Genomic DNA, 25,640 nt, shown 5'->3' on the forward strand with positions numbered 1-25,640 from the left:
CATTTAGCAAAAGCCACCTGGTTAGTCAACACTCAGGGATCCATCAGTCAAGCTGTCCCTGCCCAATCAGACCTTTTACATAGTGTAGAAGGGGATAAAGTTCCTGTGGTGCATGTAAGGAATATGTTAGGAAAGACAGTCTGCATTATTCCTCCCTTGGACAAAGGGAAACCCACCTGTGGGATTGCTTTTGCTCAAGGACCTGGGTGTACTTGGTGGGTGATGCGGGAGGATGGGGAAGTCCGATGTGTACCTCAAGGAGATCTGATTTTAGGTGAAAATAGTCAATAATTAGAACTGTATGTCATAATTTCTGTAGTTCTTTTATGTCATATCAAAGATATTGCAGGGAGAATCACCCTGATCAGTGCAGAACGAGCTTCGATGAAACCGAGTGACATGCAGCAGTGACGGAACCTGAACTGGTGCCCAACAACGTCCTCAAGATCAACATCTTCAACTCGCAGACCATGGACATGATGCACCAGTTGCACCAGAGGTACCAGCTACAAGTTCCAGATGCAGCATGCAATCCCACACTACACACTACTCCTGCCCTGAAAGACTTCTATGACAGATGGAGCCCAAAGTCATGGACTAAATGAACCCAACAATCTTTGGAGGGATAGCCCATAGATTGAGAGAATGATATCTGTGTGTATATATAAGCATGACATAGATGGTATGGAATAAGGGGTGGATACCGTCCTGGTTTTCAGCAGGGATGGAGTTAATTTTCCTCTCAGCAGCCAGTGTGTTTTGGATTTCATATGTGAAGAATGTTGATAAAAACACACTGATGATATGAGTCGTTCCTAATGAGACCAAGGACACTTTCTGGCTTTCCAAATCTCGCTCATGTGCAGATGCAGGAAGCTGGGAGAAAGACAGACAGAATAATTGAACCCAAACTGGCCAAAGAGAGTATTCCATGCCATAAACGTCATGCTCAGTATATAAGTGAGGGTTGGCCATGGGAGGGGGCATCCTTGGCATCCATCTTCTTCCACCTCTCTCTTGCTGGCATCGTTCTCTCTACCTTGCTGGCTCACTTTTGCTCCTTTGCTTGCTGCTCTGTTTCATTTCCGTGATCGCTGCTCAGGATGGGCTGTATCAGTCATTGGGACATCGGGTGGTGAGAAAACATCCATTGTTCATTTTATATATTTTAATATCCTTATATTTTGTTCTTATTGTCATTTTCCTTTGCTATTTTAGTAAACTGTCTTCATCTCAACCCACGAGTTTTCCTTTCTTCCCAATTTCTCTCCCCCATCCCACTGGGGAGGGGGAGGATGAGCGAGGAACTGTGTGGTCACGAGGGCTAAACCACCACAGATGTCTAAAATATTTGTTCTAATGGAAAATTTCAAAATGTACCTAGGCATGTTTCCTTATATAGTTGCTCTATTTATAAAACCATGAACAAGAAGGTGATTTTTTCGGTTGAGATCATGGCTAATTTCTAAATTCTAAACTAATTCTAGCACTTCACCAGAATTTAACTTGAAGTTGGCTAAACCCATGCAGAAAAATTTCTGATTCATATTTGGTGAAATTTACCAAGATCAGAACTCTATTTTGACTTAACGTCAAATAGAGTTAAGGATCTAAGTGCACTGATCTCTTGCGTGTGGCAAGAGTCACACAAGACAGCGTCAAATGCTTTGCACAAGTCCAGGTCACTAAGGGTAGTGACTTTTTGATGTCCCACTGCTTTATTAAGTCTATACACATATTAGACATCACTTCCCCTCCACAGAAAGAGGAGTTTAACCACCACCAGTGGGGCTTTTCTAAACAATGTAGTTCTTAACAGTAGTTTGTTGGATGTTTCTGCTTGAATGGACTAACAGAGGAGCAATCTTGTTTGTTTTATGGGTTTTGTTTGTTTCTGGCATAGTCACACCACCTTCTCTAACACATAAACAAAACAACACTAGCGTTTTTCTGTTGGCAACTGCAACCACACAGTTCTGTGACAAAACTCTACAGTACTGGCCCAGCTCTAAACATTAAGCATAGTATGCAAATTAAAAAGCTTGATTATTCCAAGCAATTTGTCCTTTCAAAACCCATAAAGAAGAAAAATCTGTCAATCACCTTTCAGTTTATCCTCTGTATCAACATTATTTTTTTTGGGAAAGCAATATGCTTTCAGAACATTTAAGATTTCATCTTAAATTTATACTTGTGTCACTAGACAGAAGTATAAATTGAGAGAGGAGTGCCTAGAGAGCAGCCCTGCTGGGGGTGTTGGCTGACAGCAGGCTCAATATGAGTCAGCAGTGTGCCCTGGCAGCCAAGAGGGCAAACCACATTCTGGGGTGCATCAAACACAGCATAACTAGTTGGTCAAATGAGATGATTATCCCACTATATTTAGCATTGGTGCAACCTCACCTTGAGTACTGTGTGCAGTTCTGGGCCTCACAATTTAAGAAGGATGTGAAGGTCCTCAAATGTGTCCAGAGGAGGGCAACAAAGCTGGTGAAAGGGCTGGAAGGCATGTCCTATGAGGAGCAGCTAAGGATTCTGGGTTTGTCTAGTTTGGAGGGAAGGAGGCTGAGGGGCGACCTCATTGCTCTCTACAGCTTCCTGAGGAGAAGTGGAAAGGGAGGTGCTGAGCTCTTCTCCCTGGTATCCAGTGATAGGACACATGGGAATAGTTCAAAGCTATGTCAGAGGAGGTTCAGACTGGACATTAGGATGCATTTCTTTATCGAGAGGGTGGTCAAACACTGGAACAGGCTTCCTGGAGAGGTGGTCGATGCTCCAAGCCTGTCATTGTTTAAGAGGCATTTGGACAATGCCCTTAACAACATGCTTTGGCTTTTGGTCAGCCCTGAAGTGGTCAGGCAGTTGGACTAGATGATTGTTGTAGGCCCCTTCCAACTGAACTATTCTATTCTGTTCTTACATTTAGCTTGGGGGGAAAAAAAAAAATTAAAAAAAAAAACCCTAAAAAAACCCCTAAAAAAAAAAAACAACAAAAAACCCCACATCTATGTTGTTCCTTGAACTTCCCCAGTAACTTATAAAACTTTCCAAACTGTATCACTTAGACTCATGCCCTTCATTATCTATCTCATTTCTTTGCACAGGATTAACACAATACTTAAGATCAAAGAAGTAAGCGTGCAGCAGGCTTTAAGAATACCGTGTATATGACTTCATAGTATTTCCTACATTCAAGCCCTTCCTCAGTTTTGATATTACTTTCTTGCTAGTCAGACTTTTTAAATAAGTAGAGTAAATAAAACCTGAATGTTGAAAAACTTTCCGTAACTTTATTAGCAACAGCTATTCCTACAGTCTTGTTCAAGTATGAGAATGCATCTTTCCTGAGCGTTATTCCATTCAGCAGAGCAAGAAACACACATCTACCTTATAATGCTTTACTGGGATTAATTTTGCAGAGATTGTCATATTACTTCAAAAGAAATGCTGTCCCTTATGAAATTGCCATTGCATTTATACACCAACATAAATAATTTGAAGTAGCTAAAACATAGAATTATTTCTTAACATTACAATATATACCTAAAAGTCACTTCTCAAGAGATTCCTCTGTTCAGCATATATGTTTCCCTCCTGTACAAATTCAATGTTGTTTTTAATGGCAAGTACAAATTTGGGGATCCTTGGCTTTTTATCACATGAGCAAAATTAAGTTAGCCCAAATTCTTTGACTATTGAGGTTCTAATCTCATTTCCAATGACTACAGTAGATCACTTCTAAAGAAGAAGGAAAATCAAAACAAATCAACCAACCCACAAGAAAATCCTTTATAAGGGTTGAAAATAAAATATTCCTTCATCATACATTAAAAAATTAATATGCTCTTTTTCCAGCAAATGTGAGATAATGATATCACATTGATATCAAGATGCTGATTTATTTTTTTCCTCAAACCCAGTTATTTTTTTTATATATGTCATATATATATATATATATATATAGCATGCATAAATCTGAAACACACATAGTATCAGTTTACCTACTTATATACGTAGAGGAGACTGTCTAGTTGCATAGGTGTTTCAGATTACAGCAGGGAAGGAAGATTCATTGTTGGCTTGATGGGCCCACTTCCTCTTCAAGTTTTTTTTAAGTCTAAGTCTTTGCTAATTCACTAAGTTCTGCATGTGAGTCATTCAGCTAACACAGGTATTAAAAAAAAAACAAAACAAAAAACACCAAAAAACCACACTAAAAACATATATATCCTGTAGGTTTGAAGAAGTAAAAAAAAAAAAAAAAGAAGAAAGTCTTACAGTTAAGACTAGTTGCAATTCATGCTAAATTCATATGGTTTACCACCCACCTGTTTCCTTTGGTAACATATAGAGAATGAAAGGATACTCATATTTGACACCTTGCTTCGCTGACTCATCTGCTATTTTAAACAAAAAGAACACCTTTGTCTTAAAAGCCATGTTTTGCACATGTTGCAATACCTGCAAGCATGATACAAAATAGTAAACACACCGTCAAGCCCTCCCATACTTAATTTTGCCAAAACTTATAGATATATAGACATAGCTAGCAAGATATTGCTAATTATTTTCTTAGACACTCAAGACATTTCCTGATAAGAAAATAATGCATAACATAAGCATATATAGTGTACAGGCATAGTATGTCCAGTAGTGAAGGTTTATGGCTACAGTCTAACATTTAGGCCCAAACACTGCTTCCTGAGATCAGGCAAAACTTCCACTGATGACAGTCAAAATTATATACACATTGAAAGCTACACCACATGGCTCTTACTACTTAACAATAAATATGTACATACATGCTCAAAACACAAGCATGCAGAACAGAGTACATTGTTTGACACATACTAATATAAAACACTAACAACATCTTTTTTTATACTATAACAATAAATGTTTTTATAACAGCAAACAACAGATGGATATTAACAAACTTTATGCTCTGGAGAACAATCATAGCATTTTACAAAATGTTCTGTAGTAATGAAATCCAGAAGAATTTGAAAAACACAGGAGATGAAAACCAAATTCAGTGGAAGACTGAATTTTTTCCAAAGTACCTTAAACATTACAGCCAAGTTGTGCTAGCTGAACTATTACTATGTCTTTGTAATATACTTCAGTGCATATGTTAGAGTTTGTTGGATACCTGGAGAGCCAGGGGCACTTAGTGAACAATCCAGACCGAATGGAATTGTTATGTTTGTGAGCAGCAGGCCTCAAGGACATCACTGAAGCCACTGTGAGAAAGTACTGAAGCCGCCTGTGAGAAAATAATGAAGCTTCCTGTGAGAAAGTAAATGAAGCAACCTTGAGAAGAAGGAAAACAGCTGGCATATGTGACTGGGGGCTGAACATGAAGCAGGGTGCAGGTGGAGAGAACTGTGTGCGTGAACAAAGAGACTTAACGAATCTTATTTTAGCTAGGAGCACATGCATGATATAGTTAGCCAATTAGTAGAGAGCTTGCGCATGATACGGAATTAGAAGGGCTATATTAACCGGGATGTATCAACAATAAATTGGCATTTGCTTGATCATATTGGTCGTCAGCAGTGTCCGTGACTTCCGCGTCAGCAGGTGGCGCCCGAACAGGGACCCTCAGATCGGTGTTGGACATCCCGATGGAACCGAAGAAGGAAAGAAGAAATGAGGGGGCGGAAGCCGGTCGAAGTCGAGTGCTGCCCCGGCACTCGGGAAGTCGCTATAGCGCAAAAAGGTACAAAAGGTATGGAGGGAATCTCGTCTTGGCCAGGCGAGCGGCCGGGGAGGAGATGGGGTCCACACTGACCAAAGAGGAGTCAGCAGTGGTTAAGCTCCTCCAACATATGCTCTCTATGAGAGGACTGAGTTATGACTCGGCCGTCCTAGAAGCTTTGCTGCAGTGGGCAAAGAAAAGGGAATTAATCTCCACAGTTGATGATGCTTTTGAACTCCCGACATGGGAAAAGATAGGAAAAAAGCTGTGGGATGAAATAAGTAAAGGATCAAAGGAGGCGAACAAACTCTCCACCATGTGAAGGCTAATTAATGAAACACTGATAAGCATGAAAGCTGAACGTTCAGTCGTCGCGTCTGCTTTCGCGGCTTTAACTCCAGCCGATGGGTCCACCTCCGCTACCAGCATGCTGTTCTTGGGTTTAACGAGCCCTGCCGCCGCCCCGGCTCGTGCTGAGGGTGGGGGGGTTCGAGCCCCAGCAAGGACTCCAGGAAATGCAGCCACAGCCCCTATAACTATAGATATGCGGGCACCAGAGGGAAAAAACTGCCAAAGGCTTTTCACCACCATCAGATGTACCACCGCCAGGCACCCCGCCACGCTGCGCCAGTGCAGGCTCAGAGTCACGAGCCTTTTCGCCGGCGCCAGCAGCTCCGGTTTATCCCCTGTTACCACCTTCTTCCCTGCCACCACGGCGTGAGGAAGAGGGGGATGAACATTCATCCGGCTTGAAGGACGCACAGCTGCAAGAGATGCTAAAAAGGCTGGAAGCCCTAGAGGTTCGCCTAGAAGCGTTGCTGGGAAACTTGTCAACTCCTTCGCCTCTGCCACATCGAGACCTGCCAGCGTCCAACCTATTCGTTCCGAACAGAGCATCGGGTGAGATCAGTCTTTTTGCACCTTTGCAAGGAATGCCGGCGGGAGGGGCTGGGGATCCGAATCTGACAGCGCGGTGGAAAGGGGTGATTCGAGATGCCGTGATAGAAGGACAGCCTTTTCCCATGGCATTTCCAGTTGTGACTGATAATACTGGGAGAAGTGTGTGGCAAGCATTAGACTGGAAAATATTGAAGGAAGCTAAAAATGCAGTTACTCAGTATGGGCTGAAATCATCATATACTCAGTCTGTGTTGCAGCATATTTTTTTGTCACAGTTGTTAACTCCTTATGATATTAGAATGATTGTCCAGATGCTTTTGCTACCGTCACAGCAGCTGCAGTTCTTTCAGCACTGGCAGACTGCTTGTGATAGGGCAGCTGCAACGCCTCGACAACAGGGTGATCCATTATTCGGGGTGCAAACTCAAATGCTGATGGGAGAGAGACCCTACACACGATCTGATTGGCAAGCGCAATTTGCTACCGAAGTGTTACAACTGGGCCAAGATTTGGCTTACAGAGCGCTTGCTAGGGTGCACGATGAAAAGTCCGGACCTGCCTTTACGGCAGTAAGGCAAGGTCCCACAGAACCATATGGGAAATTTATTGATCGGTTGCACACTGCAATTATGGCTCACCCTGATCTGGATGATGACATGAAAGCAAAGTTCTTAGATATGCTTGCCTTTAATAATGCTAATGAAAAAACTAAGAGAGCCCTTAGTGTGTTGCCAAAAGGATCTAGTACAGGGCAACTGCTGGAAGCTGCCGAGCGAATGTTAGAACAAGAAAAGGCTCCGGTCATGGCTGCTGCTGTAGGTGCAGCAGTTAAACCGTTGATATCAATAAAGCGGCACGTGATTAACTGTCTGTAACCCCCATTCCCTCTTCCTGCCCCCCCGCCCCCCATCCCTGTCCCGCTCAGGGGGCAGGGGAGGGAGGTGGAGATGGTGTTAAGCCCGGGAAGAGGGAGGGGTGGGGGGAGGTTGTCTTGTTCCCTTTTTCATTATCCTACTTTGGTATTAGTGATGGTCTGTTTTGTCTGTAGCGGTGGCTTTAAGGATCCCTCCCTATTCTTGTCTTAAACCTTGGGTTTTATAGTTTTCTTTCCTCCTATATGCCCGGGGCCATGGCCGCAGCCAGGCGCCCCCGCCCCTGACATGGTTAACAGATACTCCTGTCTGAGTCGAGCTTTGTATAAGTGGAAGGACCATTCCCTCTTATAACATGGGGGAAGGGATACGTTTATGTCTTTACAGGAGCAGTAAACAAGTGGATCCCTGTCTGTATCATCTGCGGGTATTTCAGAACATGTTTGGTTGACCTGCCAGATACCGGTAGGACGGCAACTCTGTGTAAAACAGCAGCAACCACGAGTGCTGAGTGCTAAAACTACAAAAGATGGAACTTTTTGGGATCAGTAAAGATGGACTTCTGTCTATTTTTTTTTAACTACTCAGGAGCTAATGTTTCTAGAGGGGTAATGATTGTAAATGCTTTAAGATCTATACATTGCAACGACACAGCATGACGTAATCATGCGAGCACATATCAAAATGCAGACAGCATAAAAGACCTAAACGAAGCATACATAGCATTGAATCTGGTTGCCAAGATAATACAGAGTTTTGGAAACTAAGTAAAATTATTGCTGCTTCAGTCTTTACACCTGGTGTGGCAAGTGCCTAGGCATTAACTACGCTAAATAAATTGGACTGTTGGCTTGCTAAGCAAATAAATACAACTGCATCGGCACTATCAACCCTGTTAATTGATGTAGATTCTATATACTACGCTACTTTACAAAACAGAACCGCTGTTAGCCTGCAGAGCACATATTTGACAGGCCTTGTTGCATGCGCTGGCCACGCATGCAGCAACACCTAGTCAGTACTCTTTCACTGAATCTGCTGAGGGTATAAACAGAGGTGGCTCGGAGCGAAGGGGAGAGGACGGACCCAGAGCACACTTTATTTACAACAGGGGACGCCCTGAAGGTGCTGCGCCTGCCTCCTTTCTCTGCTCTGACCCGGCTGATAATCATCCTCTTGCTCAGCAGTGTCTTTGGCGTAGTTGGGTTAGTAACAGAATAGATCAGTAGTAGATTTTTTTAATTATTAGCACAAAATCATGATTGTCAGGATTTTGATGGGCTTTGCTGCATGAATCTGTCTGATCATTCGGAATCTATTCACAAAAGTATTCAAAACTTGCAAAAAGGAGTACAAAAACTGCAACAAAGTGATGGTTTTGATATATTCAGAAACCTTTTGGTGACTTGATATAAGCTTGTTACTAATAGCTGTAGGATGCTTATTCATTCCTTTTATATATGTATTTTGATCTATATTCTGTGTCTTAAAATGTGTGCAGACTTTAATAGATAAAGCGTTGAAACAAGCCTCTTCTCATAAACAAAGAAGAGAGAGATGTGGTATTTCGCTGAGTCAGTATGGTATCAGTGAAAGCACACCGACCTTGGGGGAGGAATGCAATCATGCTCTCAGGAAGAAAGCCATGGAATGAGAAGGGAAGCTTTAAGATACAAAACACTGTTAGCAGAATTTATGGCTTGTTTCAACAGAGGCCTGCAGAAAACTAGTCATTGCTCTTGTAGATAAGAAAGTTACTGGAGTTGTTATGTTTGTAATAGGAGAAGAATGCCGTAGTAGAAAATTACTAGAAGGTAGTGAAACTTAGGTTTGCTTAGCAGTCATGAATATGTATAAGGTGTGATCAGTAACTTTATTGGCTAAGCTTGTGTGTGGCATAACTGGGTGGTTGCTGTCCTTGGTTAAAATCGAATTGTGATACTAGGCATCATACTAGGCATAATCATTAACATACCATGCTTGCAAAAAATGTTTGACAACTCAATACAGACAATCTGGCTCATAAAAAAAAAAAAAAAAAAAAAAAGGGAGATTCAGTAGAGGCCTACATGAACCTAGTTGATACCGTAGTAAAATAAGGTCAGGAGTACCAAGAAGGGCCATAGGAGGACCATGTTATTTTGGAAAATTGATAATGTTTGCTCCATCTATGAGAACATTATGGAATCATAAGCGAGCAAGAAGATCGCTAAAAGTATTGACTCCCCATTGTGACGGCAATTTAACCCTGTTGGGTACAGCTGAGCGGATAGCATTATCTTTATTTGTTCCTTGGGCAGCAACTGCAAAAACTTTAGCTAACTTAAATAAATTAGCTTGTTGGGCACAAAAGCAAATGAATTTAACCTCTAGCATGTTATCAGGATTATTAGAAGACATGGATAGTATGCGTCATGATATTTTTGCAGAATCTAGCAGCCATTGATTTTTTGTTATTAGCGCACGGACATGGATGTGAAGATTTTGAAGGTATGTGTTGCATGAATGTTTCTGATCACTCTAAATCAATACACTATCAGTTGGCAGAGTTATGATGCAACATGCATGCAATACAAGTGGAAAGCAGGTTAACAGACTGGTTGAAATCCTTGGGGGTCACAGGCTGGCTAAAAGATTTGATAGTTTATGGGTTGGTATTATTGATGGGTTTGCTGTTGACACTGATGATTTTGGGGTGTATTTTAAAATGCTTTGTGAAAGCTATGGAATGTATGATGAAAGTGGGTCTGGATTGTTCAAAACAAAAAGGGGGATTTGTTGGATACCTGGAGTACCAGGGGCACTTAGTGAACAATCCAGACTGAATGGAATTGTTATGTTTGTGAGCAGCAGGCCTCAAGGATATCACTGAAGCCACTGTGAGAAAGTACTGAAGCTGCCTGTGAGAAAGTAATGAAGACACCTGTGAGAAAATAAATGAAGCAACCTTGAGAAGAAGGAAAACAGCTGGCATACATGACTGGGGGCTGAACATGAAGCAGGGTGCAGGTGGAGAGAACTGTGCGCGTGAACACAGAGACTTAACGAATCATATTTTAGCTAGGAGCATGTGCATGATATAGTTAACCAATTAGTAGAGAGCTTGCGCATGATACGGAATTAGAAGGGCTATATTAACCGGGATGTATCAACAATAAATTGGCATTTGCTTGATCATATTGGTCGTCAGCAGTGTCCGTGACTTCCGCGTCAGCAAGAGTTCTCACTTTTCAGAATTGCAATAATAAAAGATCCGTTGCTTAATTTTTAGAATAGATTAGAACAGGACAATGATGTTCAAGTGGTATTTTAATGTTTAATAATGGAGAGGGTTTATTTTTTAACTAATAATTTAAAATAATCTTACCATGCAAAAAACATTTTCCACTTTCAACATTGCAAACTCTTGATCCCATGAAAAGTAAAGAGATATCATTAATACACAGGAATTGTGTACACAGCATAGTGTGTGCCACAGTAACAGTAACCTATACAGTTAGGAGGGAAATATTTCACTTTGCAAGAAAGCACTATAATTTCTACAAGTTAAGGAGGAGTGAAAAAAAAAAAAAAAATCCTCCTTTCTGACCCAGAATTTTTTCTTCATATTTGCTACATATGTGCATTTTTATGTATGTCTAATTTTTAAACAAGGGGAAAAAAATGTGGCATAGATATGTTCATTTGTTCCTTAAAACCTTTTGAGTTAATACCTTTTACTTTGCACTTGCAACAAGTTCAAAGAGCACGCATGGTCAATTAAGACAGCTCAGCTTAAGCTGTGTTCTCTCCTTATGATCAAAAGGATATACCTTTGTCCCATGCTCAAAAGCCTTTAACCCACTTAAGCTTCTAAGTCCAACAACACTTTTCAAAGTGGGAGTAAGAAGTTTACAGTTTAAAAAAAAAACAAAACAAAACAAAAAAAAAAACAAAAAAAAAAAACCCCACCAACTTCCCTAACATTTATATAAAATAACATTAAACAATACTGCTACTTCAGGTTTTGAGGGACAAAGATATGTAACAGGACAGTAAAGGTCAAGTCAATTAAAAATTGGATGACTTTAAGCAATTTCAGGCATTTATGTTCCCAGTCTCACCATTTTAATTATTATTTTCCTTCTTTAAAAATGGTTTTGTCCATCTCAACCATATGAATGATCCAAACAAATAACACAAACTTATGAACTGAACAAATGACTATGATGGGGAAGAAGTGAGAATGATTGAAAAAAGTACTGTTAGATATCTAAGAGAAACTCGCTAATTAAAACAAATTTTTAGGAAGTTTTGGTGTGGGGGCTTTTTTTCTTTTAATAAATTGAAACTTGAATCTCTATCCAACCCTGTGACTTCAACAGTGGTTCACTGCTATACTGCATTTTACATAATGAAATCATTAACTGTTGAACAGCTGCACATGTACAAACACTTTTAATCAAATATATGACTGAGGCTAACAAAGTACAATACGAAAAATGTGTACACAACAACAATTTCTATACTAGTTTCTACTCAAATACAGATATGCTATTAAGTATGAAGCAGTACGTTTACCTCTCTTGGTTTCTCATAAATCATGCTTACATCTTCAGAAGCATGGTTTATACTGATATATGCAGAAAATGTTCATATAGGCAGTCAGTGAGTTTTCTCCAAAGCTTTCTAAGTGATGGTTTCTTCTCTATTTGCTCTGAAATCACCTTATTTCATTTGGTCTAAAGTAATACCACAATTAGGCCCTAATCTACCATTACCTATCCATACACTTAATGTTACCGGTGGGTGGATATTACAAAACAATACAAGTTCTGCACTACTGATCATAGAATCAGATCTCTGAATTCCTTCTCTGGATGGTATATGTTGGTATCATTCAATAAGTTTTATGCATTTTTAAAAACTTTTGAGAAACCTCTAGCATTACTGCAAGAAAACCAGGAAATGCAGAAACAATTTGGACCTGAGTAACAAGTCAAATGTCAACTGCCTCTCCTGTAGCAAATGTATATAGTTAAGTAATTATACTTAAACATCCATAAAATTAAACAAATGCAAGCTATCTGTCCTCTACTTTGTCTTGGTTTTGGATCTTGAAATAGCCACAGCACACACTTCCATCAACCAAAAATTAGGCCAAAATGAGACAGAACTTTAATACTGGTAGCATTGTATCTGTTTCCACCCCTCCTTTTTCCACATCAGTTAAGGATTGCAATACCTTTCTCCATATACAGAAGACCAACTGTATTATTTAAAGTAGGAAATAACATTCATAAGCAAGCATTAAAATAAATTCTGACTTCCTTTCAACTTTCCTTACCTTATTGAAAAGGTAGTTTATTCCCCCAATAAAAATCATTGCTTTCATGTACGTGACCCAAGACAAAACCCTCTGGCATAAGTACCCCACATCTATTTGGAAGATTCCCATTCATTCATACACCAAACACTGGTGGAGACATATTTCAAGGCCTGCTAGTCTAAGGCAGAAGCTGTATTACCACAAGAACTACACAATATAGTAGAGCACATCAGATATAGACAAATGTATTTTAATTCAAAAGGCTTATTTTAACACAAGCCAAATTCCTATTAAACAAACATTGCCTTTACACACTCATGGCTCCAAAATAACAATCTCTGTTTTTATTCAATAAAATTATACAATAGATTTTATTTCCTGAACAGCAGTTGGATTCCAAAGGCATTAAAGATCCTGTTATCCTCCTCCTTAAGCATACTTAAGGTTACTCTTCAGCTTCATGGGTGCATCTGGGTCTTTATGGTTTCTTTCTCCTTTTGCATTAAAAAAAAAAAATCAGTCTACAATCTGGGCATAAGTCCCTTATCCCAGTTTGCTTCATTAAATAAAAATCACAATTAAAAAAAACACAACCCGTGACCCAACAACCTTTCCAAGGCTCACAGAACAATGCAGATATTAAAGCCTGTGACCATCAATCAGCAAAGCAACTCCTCCTGCGAGTTCTTTCATTAATCTGCTTCTTTACCATCACTTTCCTACACCAATCATCGCCGATATTTCTCCCTCACCAGCCATCCTTCTCTCTCCATTTTGGAAGACCGAGGTCCCTACCAAATCAAACGCACCCATAGGAACCACAGTTATTTACCCAGCTCCAAGCGCCTCGGTGAAGCCTGTACACGGGCGCACGTACACAACGCGGCGACGGAGGAACGGCGAGTGGGTTCACGGCAGCGAAGGTGGCGAGCGCCCAGGGGAAACCGAACCGACTGCGCCATGTAACGCATCGGTGGGGCCAGCCGGAGGGAGCCCGAGGCGGCGATGTCTGGGCTGCACCCCTAGCAGTACTTAAAGCGTGTGTGCCGACGACGGCCCGCACTCACCCAGCAGCAGCAGCTTCAGTTCCCGACGGGCGTCCCGCTTGTCCCGGCGCAGCTGCCGCTCGATCTCGTCGTTGATCCGCCGAGCTTCCTTGGCTTCCTCGCTCAGGCAGCACGCCATGATGGACTCCAAAGTCATTCTTCCTAACTGGTTCAAACACAACCCCCACCCTAAAAACGCGCGCGCACACACACGCACCCCCCACCAGAGCACCAGCCCCGGGGGACACAGACGCTTTCTGCCCGGGAGCCCCCACTCGCGCGCTGCAGGGTAAGCGCAGGGAGCTGCCTCGATACCACACACGGGCAAGGAGAAAGGGGCGGGGGGGCTGGCAGCACAGATCCCCCGTTCCCTGCCTCTAATAATCGCCGCTTCCAACTCCTCCTCTCCTCTAAATTATGCACCAAGCAACATGAAAACATCCACCATAGCAGCCGCGGCGGCAGTAGTGCTATCTAGGCGAGCCAAGCTGCTCGGCACAGACACCCCGCTCCCTCCTTCCCTCACCGCCACCTCTGCCACCGCCTCCTGCAACCAACGCGGTCCCCGAGTGTCCCTCGCAAACCACCCCCCCCCCCGGAAATCCTAACGGCCGTTAATCCCTCCCTCCCTCACACACACTTCCCTGTCGCTCCCTCTGTACTAGAGCGAGAGTTCAGCTTCTCCGAAAGTAGGCAAGCCCGCCGCCGCCCGGCAATCTCAGCGTGTGCCTGTCGAGAGAACTTCCTTACGGTGGACCTTTCTTCCAGACACGGTCACTCGCCCCTCTTGCGAAGATAGCTGCTTCCGAAGAGCTATCGCGGCTCGTTCCTGCCCTGACACTAAGAAAGAGAGAGTGGGCGGGTAGAAAAGGCGCCACCAGAGAGGAAAAGAAGGCATGCACACTGTGAGCCCAGTTCGCCGGGCTTTTCAATGGCTTGGCTCCGCGGGCGTGGTGAGGAAGAAATATGGCGGACTGTCTCTCCCGCCGCCTTTCCCACTCTTCTCCTGCGCCGCTGCGCGCCGGGAATGAGCGGCTAGTGGAGCCAGGAAATCCCGGGATACTGCCCCTGACCAAGCCCGGCGCTCGAAGGCCACCCCTGCCAGTCCCGCAGCCGTTGGGGAGGGGAGCGGACGGTCTCTCACAACAAACGGGCGCAAGGAACACAGCCTTCTCTTATTTGTCCTATAGGGCAGATATTTAATTTTTTTTTTATATTCTGCACTTTTAATTTACTTTTGCTACCTTTGGTTTTAGTCGATAATGCAAATTTTTATTATACCCTTGCATTCTCTTCCTAGAAGAATCATAGAATGGTTAGGGTTGGAAGGGACCTTCAAAGGTCATCTAGTCCAACCCCCCTGCAAGGAGCAGGGACATCTCCAACCAGATCAGGTTGCTCAGAGCCCCGTCCAACCTGGCCTTGAAGGTTTCCAGGGATGGGGCATCTACCACCTCTCTGGGCAACCTGTTCCAGTGTTCCACCACCCTCAGTGTAAAGCATTTCTTCCTTATGTCTAATCTAAATCTACCTCCCTCTATTTTATAACCATTACCCCTCGTCCGAAGAGATGTCTTTGGTTCATAGGGAAAGAGGAAAAATGTAATAGTCTACATGAGGGGTAAAGTATCTTCTCCACCTTCAGCTGGAAATTAAAATGTGGAAGATAAAAGTATACTAGACACCAGTAATTTTTATGCTGATAATCCTGAAAATGGTATTTGAATAGTTCTGTCATATACAGAAGAAATAAAAGATGTTTACAACAAATACAAACAGTAGGATACTTCCCTTGCTTGTAAGAATCTAATATTTTATAATTTCAAGGTGTCAATATATTGCATTTTATATTCTGTTGTGGGCCTTTATTTAGCCGATGCTTTTAACTATCATCCTTTTTCACAACCCCAGACCAGCTTGCCTTCAATTCCAGTACTAGAAAGCTTGTCTTTAACATAGCCTTTAGCAGCCTCCAGAGTGATAGCACACAATTCGATGGGCATATTAAGTTCTAGTTTTTGTGGATTTGTAAAATATTTCAAAATTCCCATACCTGCCCTACCTCCATATTAAATTAGCTATCTGGGAATGTTGCAAAATCTTCCAGGAAAATCACAGTAGTCTCTTAAGTAGGTAGAGGGGTGCATCACTCTCCATCTTCTAGTTTCATGTGTTTTGTCCTCTCCAGCACCTGTTGTCATCTGTTTTGAAAATCACGTGCTGCTTCTTAAAAAAACTACATAGCTCAAACAATATTGTAACCTTACCTAGTAGAAGTCTGACGCAGGTTTCTTAACCAACTCTTTTACATGCTCAGTGTAAAAGGCATGAACACTGTGTGTAATTCAAATATGAAACTGTCATTTAATTTTGCATTTTTAGTAAGAAAAGACACCCCAGGGGCCATAAATTTAATCTGTATGCACCACTCCCATTGACATAATTGGATTCAAAATCACTAATAAATATCTTCAGATTTTTAATGGATGAGCCATGTAGTCCTGAATCAGGCAGCAGCTGATAGCCATTACGCACTGTTTTACCCATTTGCTTTGTGACTTAGTGGAAGTTAGAACAACCCCCATAATGTGATAATAAACCTATGAGGAAATTTTTTTCAGCCCTCATCTCTGTAATGGTTGGCTTTTGTTTGGAAACATGAAATGGCCTTTATAAATATTTTATCCTAGTAAGAACTGTCAGTAAATGACAGATAGAATTATAATCCATACAGATAATTATTATCCATAGATAATATCCATACTGTTACCAAATCCTATACAGATACTTCCTGATAAGCCTTCCCTGTAACATTAATAATTTAATCTTCCTCTATCCAAGTAGTCATGTCTTATAGCAAACCCATTTCCTGCAAGATGTTTTACTGTTTCTCACTGTCACAGGAAATTAAAAGTTAAAAGTCAGACTGTCAGAGGGAGCAAAGTATGATATTAAACACGCTGCATCTTCAGTATTATTGCTCACAAGCCAACAAATATTGAGGAACCACCACTCTATCATCTTTGTAGGTTTCTTTGCACTAATCAAGCCAAGTCTTTAATTTCTTCCATATACCTAAAGATATTTATTGTTTGAGATACGTTTTCTATGATGTTTGGAAAGATTGCAATTAGCATCTCAACTTTGTACTCACATGACAGTAAACCAGCAGACCGTATATAACAGCATTGTTGATTTTTATTGTTAGTCAGGATCATCAGAAATTGTCCAAGCAGCCAGGGATCAAGTTAGGAAAGCTAAAGCCCTGATAGAATTAAATCTGTCCAGGGACGTCAAGGGCAACAAGAATGACTTCTATAGGTACATCAGGGATAAAAGGAAGACTAGGGAGAATGTGGGCCCTCTCTGTAAGGAAACAGGAGACCTAGTTACCCAGGACATGGAGAAGGCTGAGGTACTCAACGACTTTTTGACGTCAGTTTTCATTGGCAAGTGCTCTAGCCACGCCGCCCAAGTCACAGAAGGCAAAGGAAGGGACTGGGAGAATGAAAAACTGCTCACTGTAGCAGAAGAGCTGATACAAGACCATCTAAGGAACCTGAAGGTGCACAAGTCCATGGGACCCGATGAGATGCATCCGCGGGTCCTGAGGGAATTGGCAGATGAAGTTGCTAAGACACTATCCATCATATTTGAGAAGTCATGGCAGTCTGGTGAGGTTCCCACTGACTGGAAAAGGATAACATAATCTCCATTAAAAAAGGGAAACAAGGAAGACCTGCGGAAATACAGGTCAATCAATCTCACCTCTGTGCCTGGCAAGGTTGTGGAGCAGATCCTCCTGGAAACCGTGCTAAGGCACATGGAATATAAGGAGGTGGTGACTGGTGATAGCCAACATGGCTTCACTAAGGGCAAATCATGCCTGACTAATTTGGTGGCCTTCTATGACAGTGTTACAGCATTGGTGGATAAGGGACGAGCAACTGATGTCATCTACCTGGACTTGTGCAAGGCATTTGACACTGTTCCACACAACATCCTTGTCTCTAAACTGGAGAGACATGGCTTTGATGGATGGACCACTTGGTGGATAAGGAATTGACTGGATCGCTGCACTCAACAAGTAGCGGTCAATGACTGATGTCCAAGTGGAGACTAGTGAGGAGTGGCATTCGTCAGGGGTCGGTATTGGACCTGGCCCTGTTCAACATCTTTGTTGGTGACATGGACAGTGGGATAGAGTGCACCCTCAGCAAGTTTGCCGATGACACCAAACTGTGTGGTGCCGTCGACACGCTGGAAGGGAGGGATGCCATCCAGAGGGACCTTGACAGGCTGGAGAGGTGGGCCCGTGCCAACCTCATGAAGTTCAACCAGGCCAAGTGCAAGGTCCTGCCACCTGGGTCATGGCAATCCCAGGCACAAATACAGGCTGGGCAGAGAATGGATCGAGACCAGCCCTGAGGAGAAGGACTTGGGAGTGCTGGTGGACGAGAAGGTTAACATGACACAGCAATGTGTACTTGCAGCTCAGAAAGCCAACCACATCCTGGGCTGCATCAAGAGGAGCGTGGCCAGCAGGTGGAGGGAGGTGATTCTGCCCCTCTACTCTGCCCTGGTGAGACCCCACCTGGAGTGCTGCATCCAGCTCTGGAGCCCCTAACATAAGAAAGACATGGACCAGTTGGAGAGAGTCCAGAGGAGGACCACGAAGATGATAAGAGGGCTGGAGCACCTCTCCTATGAGGACAGGCTGAGAGAGTTGGGGCTGTTCAGCCTGGAGAAGAGGAGGCTCCGGGGAGACCTTGTAGTGGCCTTCCAGTACCTCAAGGGGGCCTACAAGAACACTGGGGAGGAACTTTTTACAAGGGCATGTAGTGATAGGACAAGGAGTAATGACTTTAAACTAAAAGAGAGTAGATTTAGATTCTGTATAAGGAGGGTGGTGAGGCACTGGAACAGATTGCCCAGAGTTGTGGATGCCCCATCACTGTAAGTGTTCAAGGCCAGGTTGGATGGGGCATTAAGTGACCTGGTCTAGTGGAAAGTGTCCCTGCCCATGGCAGGGGGGTTGGAACTAAGTGATCTTTAAGGTCTCTTCCAATCCAAACCATTCTATGAGTCTATGATCCCGTCTTAAGCAATGGAATATCTTACAAATTCTTTTTGATTGCCATTGTGCATTAGGAAGATGTTTTGCACAGTGCTATGCACAATTATATCTCAGTCATGAGTGCTTACAGTTAATTTAGAGACCATCAGTATGTCTGCGTAGAGCAAATTATCCTTCCAGTATGCCTTCCTAATATTTTTTCTTTAGAAAAACAAATTGTATCTGCTGGTTGTCTACTGTTAAATGAGTAACATTCAGTATTTCCAATGCCTTTCAACTGAAATAATAAGTTTGTTCCAGTACGTGTTGTTTATGCGTTCCCGAGTGATATTTATTTACAAGTAATAGCTATCTGCCAAGGTCCTAAGGTATAGACTAATGACTAAGTGTTGTAGTTCAGCCCCGATCGGGACCAGACTACGCAGTCTCTCTCTCGCTCCCCCCACACTCCGAGAGAATAGGGGGAGATGATATAAGAAAAACGGCTCAAGGTTTGAGATAAGGACGGGGAGAAATCCTTAAAGTTACCGTTATGGGCAAAACAGACTCGACTTGGGGAAAACTATTCATTTATTTCTAAAATTAGCAGGAGAATGAGACAGGGAACAAGATAACCTCCCCCCACCCCTCCCTCTTCCCGGGCTTAACATTATCTATACTACCTCCCCTCCCGAGCGGCACGGGGGGGGAAAAGGGAATGGGGGTCACAGTCAGTTCATCACGTGTTGTTTTACGCCGCTGTATCATCGTCGGGGGAAGAACTCCTCGCATTCCTCCTCTGCTCCAGCGTGGGGTCCCTCCCAAGGGCTGCAGTCCTTCGTGAAACTGCTCCGGCGTGGGTCATCTCTTCCACGGGGTGCAGTCCCTCTAGAACAGCTGTCCCAGCAGGCCCTCCATGGGCCACAGCCTCCTTCAGGCCTCCACCTGCTCTGGCGTGGGGTCCTCCACGGGCTGCAGGTGGATCTCTGCCCTTCCATGGACCTCCATGGGCTGCAGGGGGACAACCCACTCCACCATGGTCTTCACCACGAGTTGCAGGGGAATCTTGGCCAGGAGCCGCGTTACTCCTCCCCCTCCTTCTTCACTGACCTTGGCGTCTGCAGCCGTTCCTCACAACAGGCTGGCAGACGCCTCTCAGGATCCTTTTTACATCTTATTCACTTCTCATCTCCTCTCCACTTCTTGCAGCCAGGCTGGGCCGAGTTGGGCCCAGTCGGCTGCCAGGCGGGAGGCCAGAGGGTGAGGCCTGCAAGGCCCACAAGGCTCGCGCCTCCCCCTCTCTGCCCCCCGCTCAGCTGCTTCACATCTTCTCTCTTTTTTTTTCTTTTTTCCCCTACTTAAATACGTTATCGCAGAGGCGTTATCACGGGACATTCTGCTACCAGTTGGCTCGGCCTTGGCCAGCAGCGGGTCCGCCTTAGGCCTGGCCGAGTCCACTAAACAAAGGGGAGCAACTTCTAGCAGTTTCCTACAGAAGCTACCACCTTAGGCCCCCCCTCACTAACAAAACCAGAACACTAAGAAAGGGTTAAAAAAGTATTTGTTAATTTATTGACAATGTAACACAGAAAGGAAAAGCAAATACACTCGAGAAACCATCAGAAGTGGATTGCTTGTCAGGCAAATTTATAGCCTCACTTGTATGTTGTGCATAGAGCTGGATTCAGTACACTGCAGATTTATCTTATGTATCTTTCTGACTATATAGAACATTTCAAAGAAGGAAAGTTTGTGTATGTATGTATCTATATGTGTGTGTATGTAAAACTAATGGGAGATTTTATTTCTTGAAGAATGTTTAAACTCTGTTACAACTTCCGTCACTTGTAAAGACTAAGACATTTTTAGAGCATTTAGGCAGAATTGTCGAGTGTTATTGATATGCCTCCCTCTGGGCGACACCCGTGCCCCTGGGCGCCCCTCTCTGAGGGAGAAGGGAAGCCAGCCTCCACGGAGGGACGGCCCTGAGGAGGCACCACGCCCCTGTGGCGCAGCTGCGGCTCCACCTGCCGGTTGGAAGGCATGCCACCGCCTCCCGCAGCCTGGCTCCCCTGCCCACTCAGATTACCCTCGGTGAGCCCAGCCGGGGGAGAAGGAGGGAGAGAGAGCGGTGCCCAGGGTACGCACGACGGTCTTGCCCTTTTCCTCTTCCTTCTTTGAAACAGGAATAGCAACTTATACCTCTGTCCCTCACTCAAGGACCCTTATGATGTTATTATAATTGCTTTTCAGTTCAAGTCTTGAGTGCGGTGAGGGTTAGTTCTCCTTGGCTTTGCATGGGGAATGGCACCTTGTGTGCTGTTCACCTCCCATCATGCTGTATCTGTCCTGGACACCTAACAGGGGGCACATTGACATATTGGCTTACTGCAACATACTAGCTACTTTTAGAAAATGCACCTTGTAGTCAAGAGAAAATCCTCTGTAAAATGTCTCCTTATGGCCTGGTATTTCTCTTTTGGTGTCTCTACTGAAGAGAGGTAGTTTGAGGTCAGAACAGTATTAGTCTTGTCCACAGCTTGATTTTCCTCTGACTCAAGAGCTTGGGGAGAGGCTGATGAGAAGGGAAGGTGCCATGGCATCTGCAGGGGCAAGAGAGAGACTTGAGGCCTGGTGTCAGGCTCTGTGTGTGAGATGGCTCCTGTGGAAAATGAGCTCATGAATTAGTGAAGTAATTAATTAGAGAATTCACATGTTAGACTAGTCTGTACAAAGGGGATTGAGCACTTGTTTGATTTGATGGTTGGTTTTTTTTTTTTAACCTAATGAGCTCATGAAATATAGTTTAATTTACAGAATAATCTGTCATGTAACTTTGAGAGATCCAAATGGATTGTGACAGGGTGAGATGGCTGCCATGGGCAGTGGCTCTGTGGGTGATATGGCTTCTGTGGACACAGTGGGTGCTCACAGTGCAGTCAAGTGGGACAGAAGAGACAAAGGGAGCTGCTCTGCACCATCTCATCCTCTTCCTCTCTTTTGCCAGCTCTGATTCTCAGGAATTGCATTGGAATTGGAGGTGCATTGCCTTCCCAAAGGTTCAGATTGGGGGAGATTCAACAGAGACCTATATGAACCTAGTTGATACAGCAGTAAAATAAGGTCAGGAAAAGGGCAAAACACAGGTGCAGGAAAAGAAACTGCACTCAGAGGCAAGAAACGAAAAATGTAATCGAGTAAGAATGAGGAAGTGGAAACGATAAGGAGAAACTGGATGAGAGCATCAATAACCAATCAGATGTAAGGACGATCAGGGCCAACAGCCAATCATAAACATGTATGCTCGGTGCGTGAACAAAGTAAAAATATATAATGAGAAGAAAAAGAACAATAAACGTCTCAATTTCCCCCAAACAATGGAGTCCGTGTCTCATTCCCTTCAATGGTGACCCCGGTGTGATAAGGGGTTTTGCAGTGCGGCACCCAGCGTCCGAAGGGAACCCAGCTGAACGAATCAAGCTTGCAGCAGGACTGCGGTTTCAATCCCGGGACATCACCTGGAGGACAGGTGAGCAGCTGGGAATTAATCATGGGAGTCAACCTTTCGGCAGAGGAAGAGGCAATCGTAAAGCTACTCATGCAATTATTAGCAAAGAGGGGGATCAAAGACGATGCATATAAAGTGAAATTGTTATTGAAGTTTTTACAAAGGAGGGGGGCGCCATCTACCGTCTCCACTGTTTTTGACGTTAAAACTTGGGAAGAAGCAGGGGACACGATATGGGACGCTGCGTCCCGAGGGGACACAACCGCCAGTGAAATAACGACAACGTGGCGGTTAATAATTGAAACTTTGAGATCGTGGCAAGCAGAAAAGAGAGTGCAAACTGCTGTGGCTCAGGCGACGACAGCGGAGCCGAGTCCTGAGCCCGCTAAGTCGCCCCTGCAAAACAACTTAATAGACTTGGAAGACAAACCGGATGAGGGCATCTTGCCATCTCCCTTGCCGAGTCCCCCGTTGCCAAGCCTCTCTCCACTGTTTTCCTCCATTCCCACTGCACCATCCTTTGACCCAAGGGAGCAATGGGCACAAATGCAGCGGGAAGCTTTAAAGGAAGGAGCAGTGCTAGGGATGGCTTATCCTGTGCAGGTGTGAAATAACGGACCGAATGAATATGTCCCGCTTCAGTGGGATTTGACAAAGGAACATAAATCAATTTTAACGATTCCGACAAAAGTGTTAGAGGAACAGAACTGTGCTATTAATAACACTGACCTGAAGAGTTTGTTGGTTTGGGTGTCCGCTCAAGTATCAGATGCTAACACCTCTAATATATATACGGTGGGCACCTGGGACACCATAGGTATTAGACTATGGGACTGTGCAATGCGGAGTGAGCCTGCTGTTCAAAAGTTACTACTGGCATGACGTGTAATGTTTGAAGCCTTAAAGAATCACATGCAGAAAGAAGATGCAACAGCACCCGTTACCCAATCCGCTCCTCCGCCCGTGGAAACAAAGACTAACAGCGAGCCGGGAAAATCCCTTTGATCCAGGTCCCATAGATCCGGAAAAGGAGCCTTCAGTCTTTGGAGCTTCCTCGTTATAGAGGTGGCATGTTTGTGTGTGTGTTCTTTGTGTCGAAGGTGTCATATTTTTGTTACTGTTCAGTGTTGTTGGTGTGGACGTAAGCTTATTCCAGCTGATCTATATTTGTGCTATAGCTGAGTGTTCGGGTGTGTGCGGTGTCACAGGTCGACCCCGTTAGAACAAGTGATACATCCACATTGATATTATTGCGTGCAAGGCGCAGGGTTGAGTTATAAGATCTTTAAGTGGAAAGGGACAGGCAGTGCAAACAGACAAATTAACAGATTACAGTCCGGAGGAAAGTAAAAAATTTCCTAGACAGGTATAAGCAGTCTGTGTGTGTGTGCGTATAAGCATGAAGTAAATGGTATGAAATAAGGGGTGAATACTGTCTTGGTTTTAGCAGGGATGGAGTTAATTTTCCTCTCAGTAGCTTTGGGTTTTGTATGTGAAGAATGTTGATAAAAACACTCTGATGATAAGGGTTGTTGTTAATGAGACCAAGGACACTGTCTAGCTTTCCAAGCCTTGTTAACGTGCAGGTGCAGGAAGCTGGGCCAAAGACAGACAGAGTATCGGTCATTTGGACACCCAGTGTGCCCGGGGCCGCTGCCGCTGCCAGGCACCCGCCCCCATCTGGTGGGGCAGGGGCAGCTTACCCAAAAACTGATATGGTTAACAGATACTCCCGTCTGGGTCGATCAGTGGCCTTTAGCGAGAGAAAAGCTGCACCATTTGAATGAGTTAGTTGACGACCAATTACAGCTTGAACACATGCAGCCAACAGACAGTTCCTGGAATACAGCTGTGTTTGTAATACAGAAAAAAATCAGGTAAATGGCGACTCTTACAGGATTTAAGGGCAGTAAATTCGGTAATTGAGGATATGGGACCTTTGCAACAGGGGTTACTATCTCCTTTAATGATACCTCGAGATTGGTATGTTATCATTATTGATTTAAAAGATTGTTTTTTCACTGTGCCTTTGCATCCTAAAGATGCTCCACAAGTCGCGTTTTCTGTGCCTTCAATCAATATGGAAGAATCCAATCAGCGATATCACTGGATGGTACTTCCGCAAGGTATGAAAAATAGTCCAACCATCTGCCAACAGTACGTCACACAAGTCATAGCACCAGTAAGGCGCTTGCATAAGAATAGCCTCATTTATCATTATATGAATGATATCTTAATTGCAGCACCCGATGATTCTCTGGTGGACAGAGTTCTTAATGATATCACCAGTGCATTATCTGGATTTAAATTGGTTATTGCTCCAGAAAAAATTCAAAAGGTATGTCCCTAGCAGTATCTCGGCTGGCAAATTATGGAAAGAACAATTAGGCCACAAAAGTTAAAAATCCCTCAAACAGCGTTTGCGTTAAATGATTTGCAGAAATTGCTGGGAGCTATCAACTGGGTACGCCCGGTATTAGGCCTCTCTACGGAATGGCTTTCTCCACTATTCCAAATACTTAAAGGAGACTAACTCCAGAAGCACAAGCGGCATTACAAACAGTTTTGCTACAGATCTCCATTCATTGGCCTAAGCAGCCAATGCTGAATTTTTTAGGAGAACTAATGTTGTATCCAGCAACTCATCTAAGTTACACTCCCATAAAAAACACCTTAACAATATTTACAGATGGATCGGGAAAAACGCACAAATCCATGATTGTGTGGAAGAAAAATGGTAAGTGGCATCATGACGTACAATTGGTAAAAGGTTCAACCCAAATTGTAGAACTTGCAGCGGTGGTACAAGCTTTGTATAAGTGGAAAGATGAATCCCTCAATATTGTCTCTGATTCTGCCTATGTGGTCAATGTAATACAATGTGCTGAATGGACGATGTTAAAGGAAATTAATAATCCTTTGTTGTATGACCAGTTTCAACAGCTATTGTCAATATTACATGTGCAGGATCATCCTTACTCTATTGTACATCTGAGAGCTCACACCTCGCTTCCAGGACCTGTCACAGAAGGTAACACAAGAGCAGATGCTCTCACTAATGTGGCCCTCGTTCCAAACACACTCATGCAAGCTAAGCTATCCCATGGATTTTATCACCAAAACTCTACAGCCCTTCAAAGACAATTTCTGCTGACACAGGAACAAGCTCGGGCAATTGTGTGTTCCTGTAGCAGTTGCCAGAACACAATTATGCCACCTTTATATGGGGTTAATTTGCGCAGTTTGTGC

General features: G+C 43.5%; 1 protein-coding gene across 1 annotated transcript in view; it reads right to left on the minus strand.

The window, feature by feature from the left end:
- Positions 1-13,984, minus strand: part of LOC147596674 (guanine nucleotide-binding protein G(q) subunit alpha-like) — a 205,711-nt gene extending 191,727 nt beyond the window's left edge. Inside the window, exon 1 of the mRNA XM_086769728.1 lies at positions 13,849-13,984. Within this exon, the coding sequence (XP_086625854.1) occupies positions 13,849-13,984 (136 nt within the window). The remainder of the gene's footprint in view (positions 1-13,848) is intronic.
- Positions 13,985-25,640: the final 11,656 nt, after the last annotated feature.

Source organism: Chlamydotis macqueenii, chromosome W, assembly GCF_036417535.1.
Source record: "Chlamydotis macqueenii isolate bChlMac1 chromosome W, bChlMac1.mat, whole genome shotgun sequence".
NCBI lineage: Eukaryota > Metazoa > Chordata > Aves > Otidiformes > Otididae > Chlamydotis > Chlamydotis macqueenii.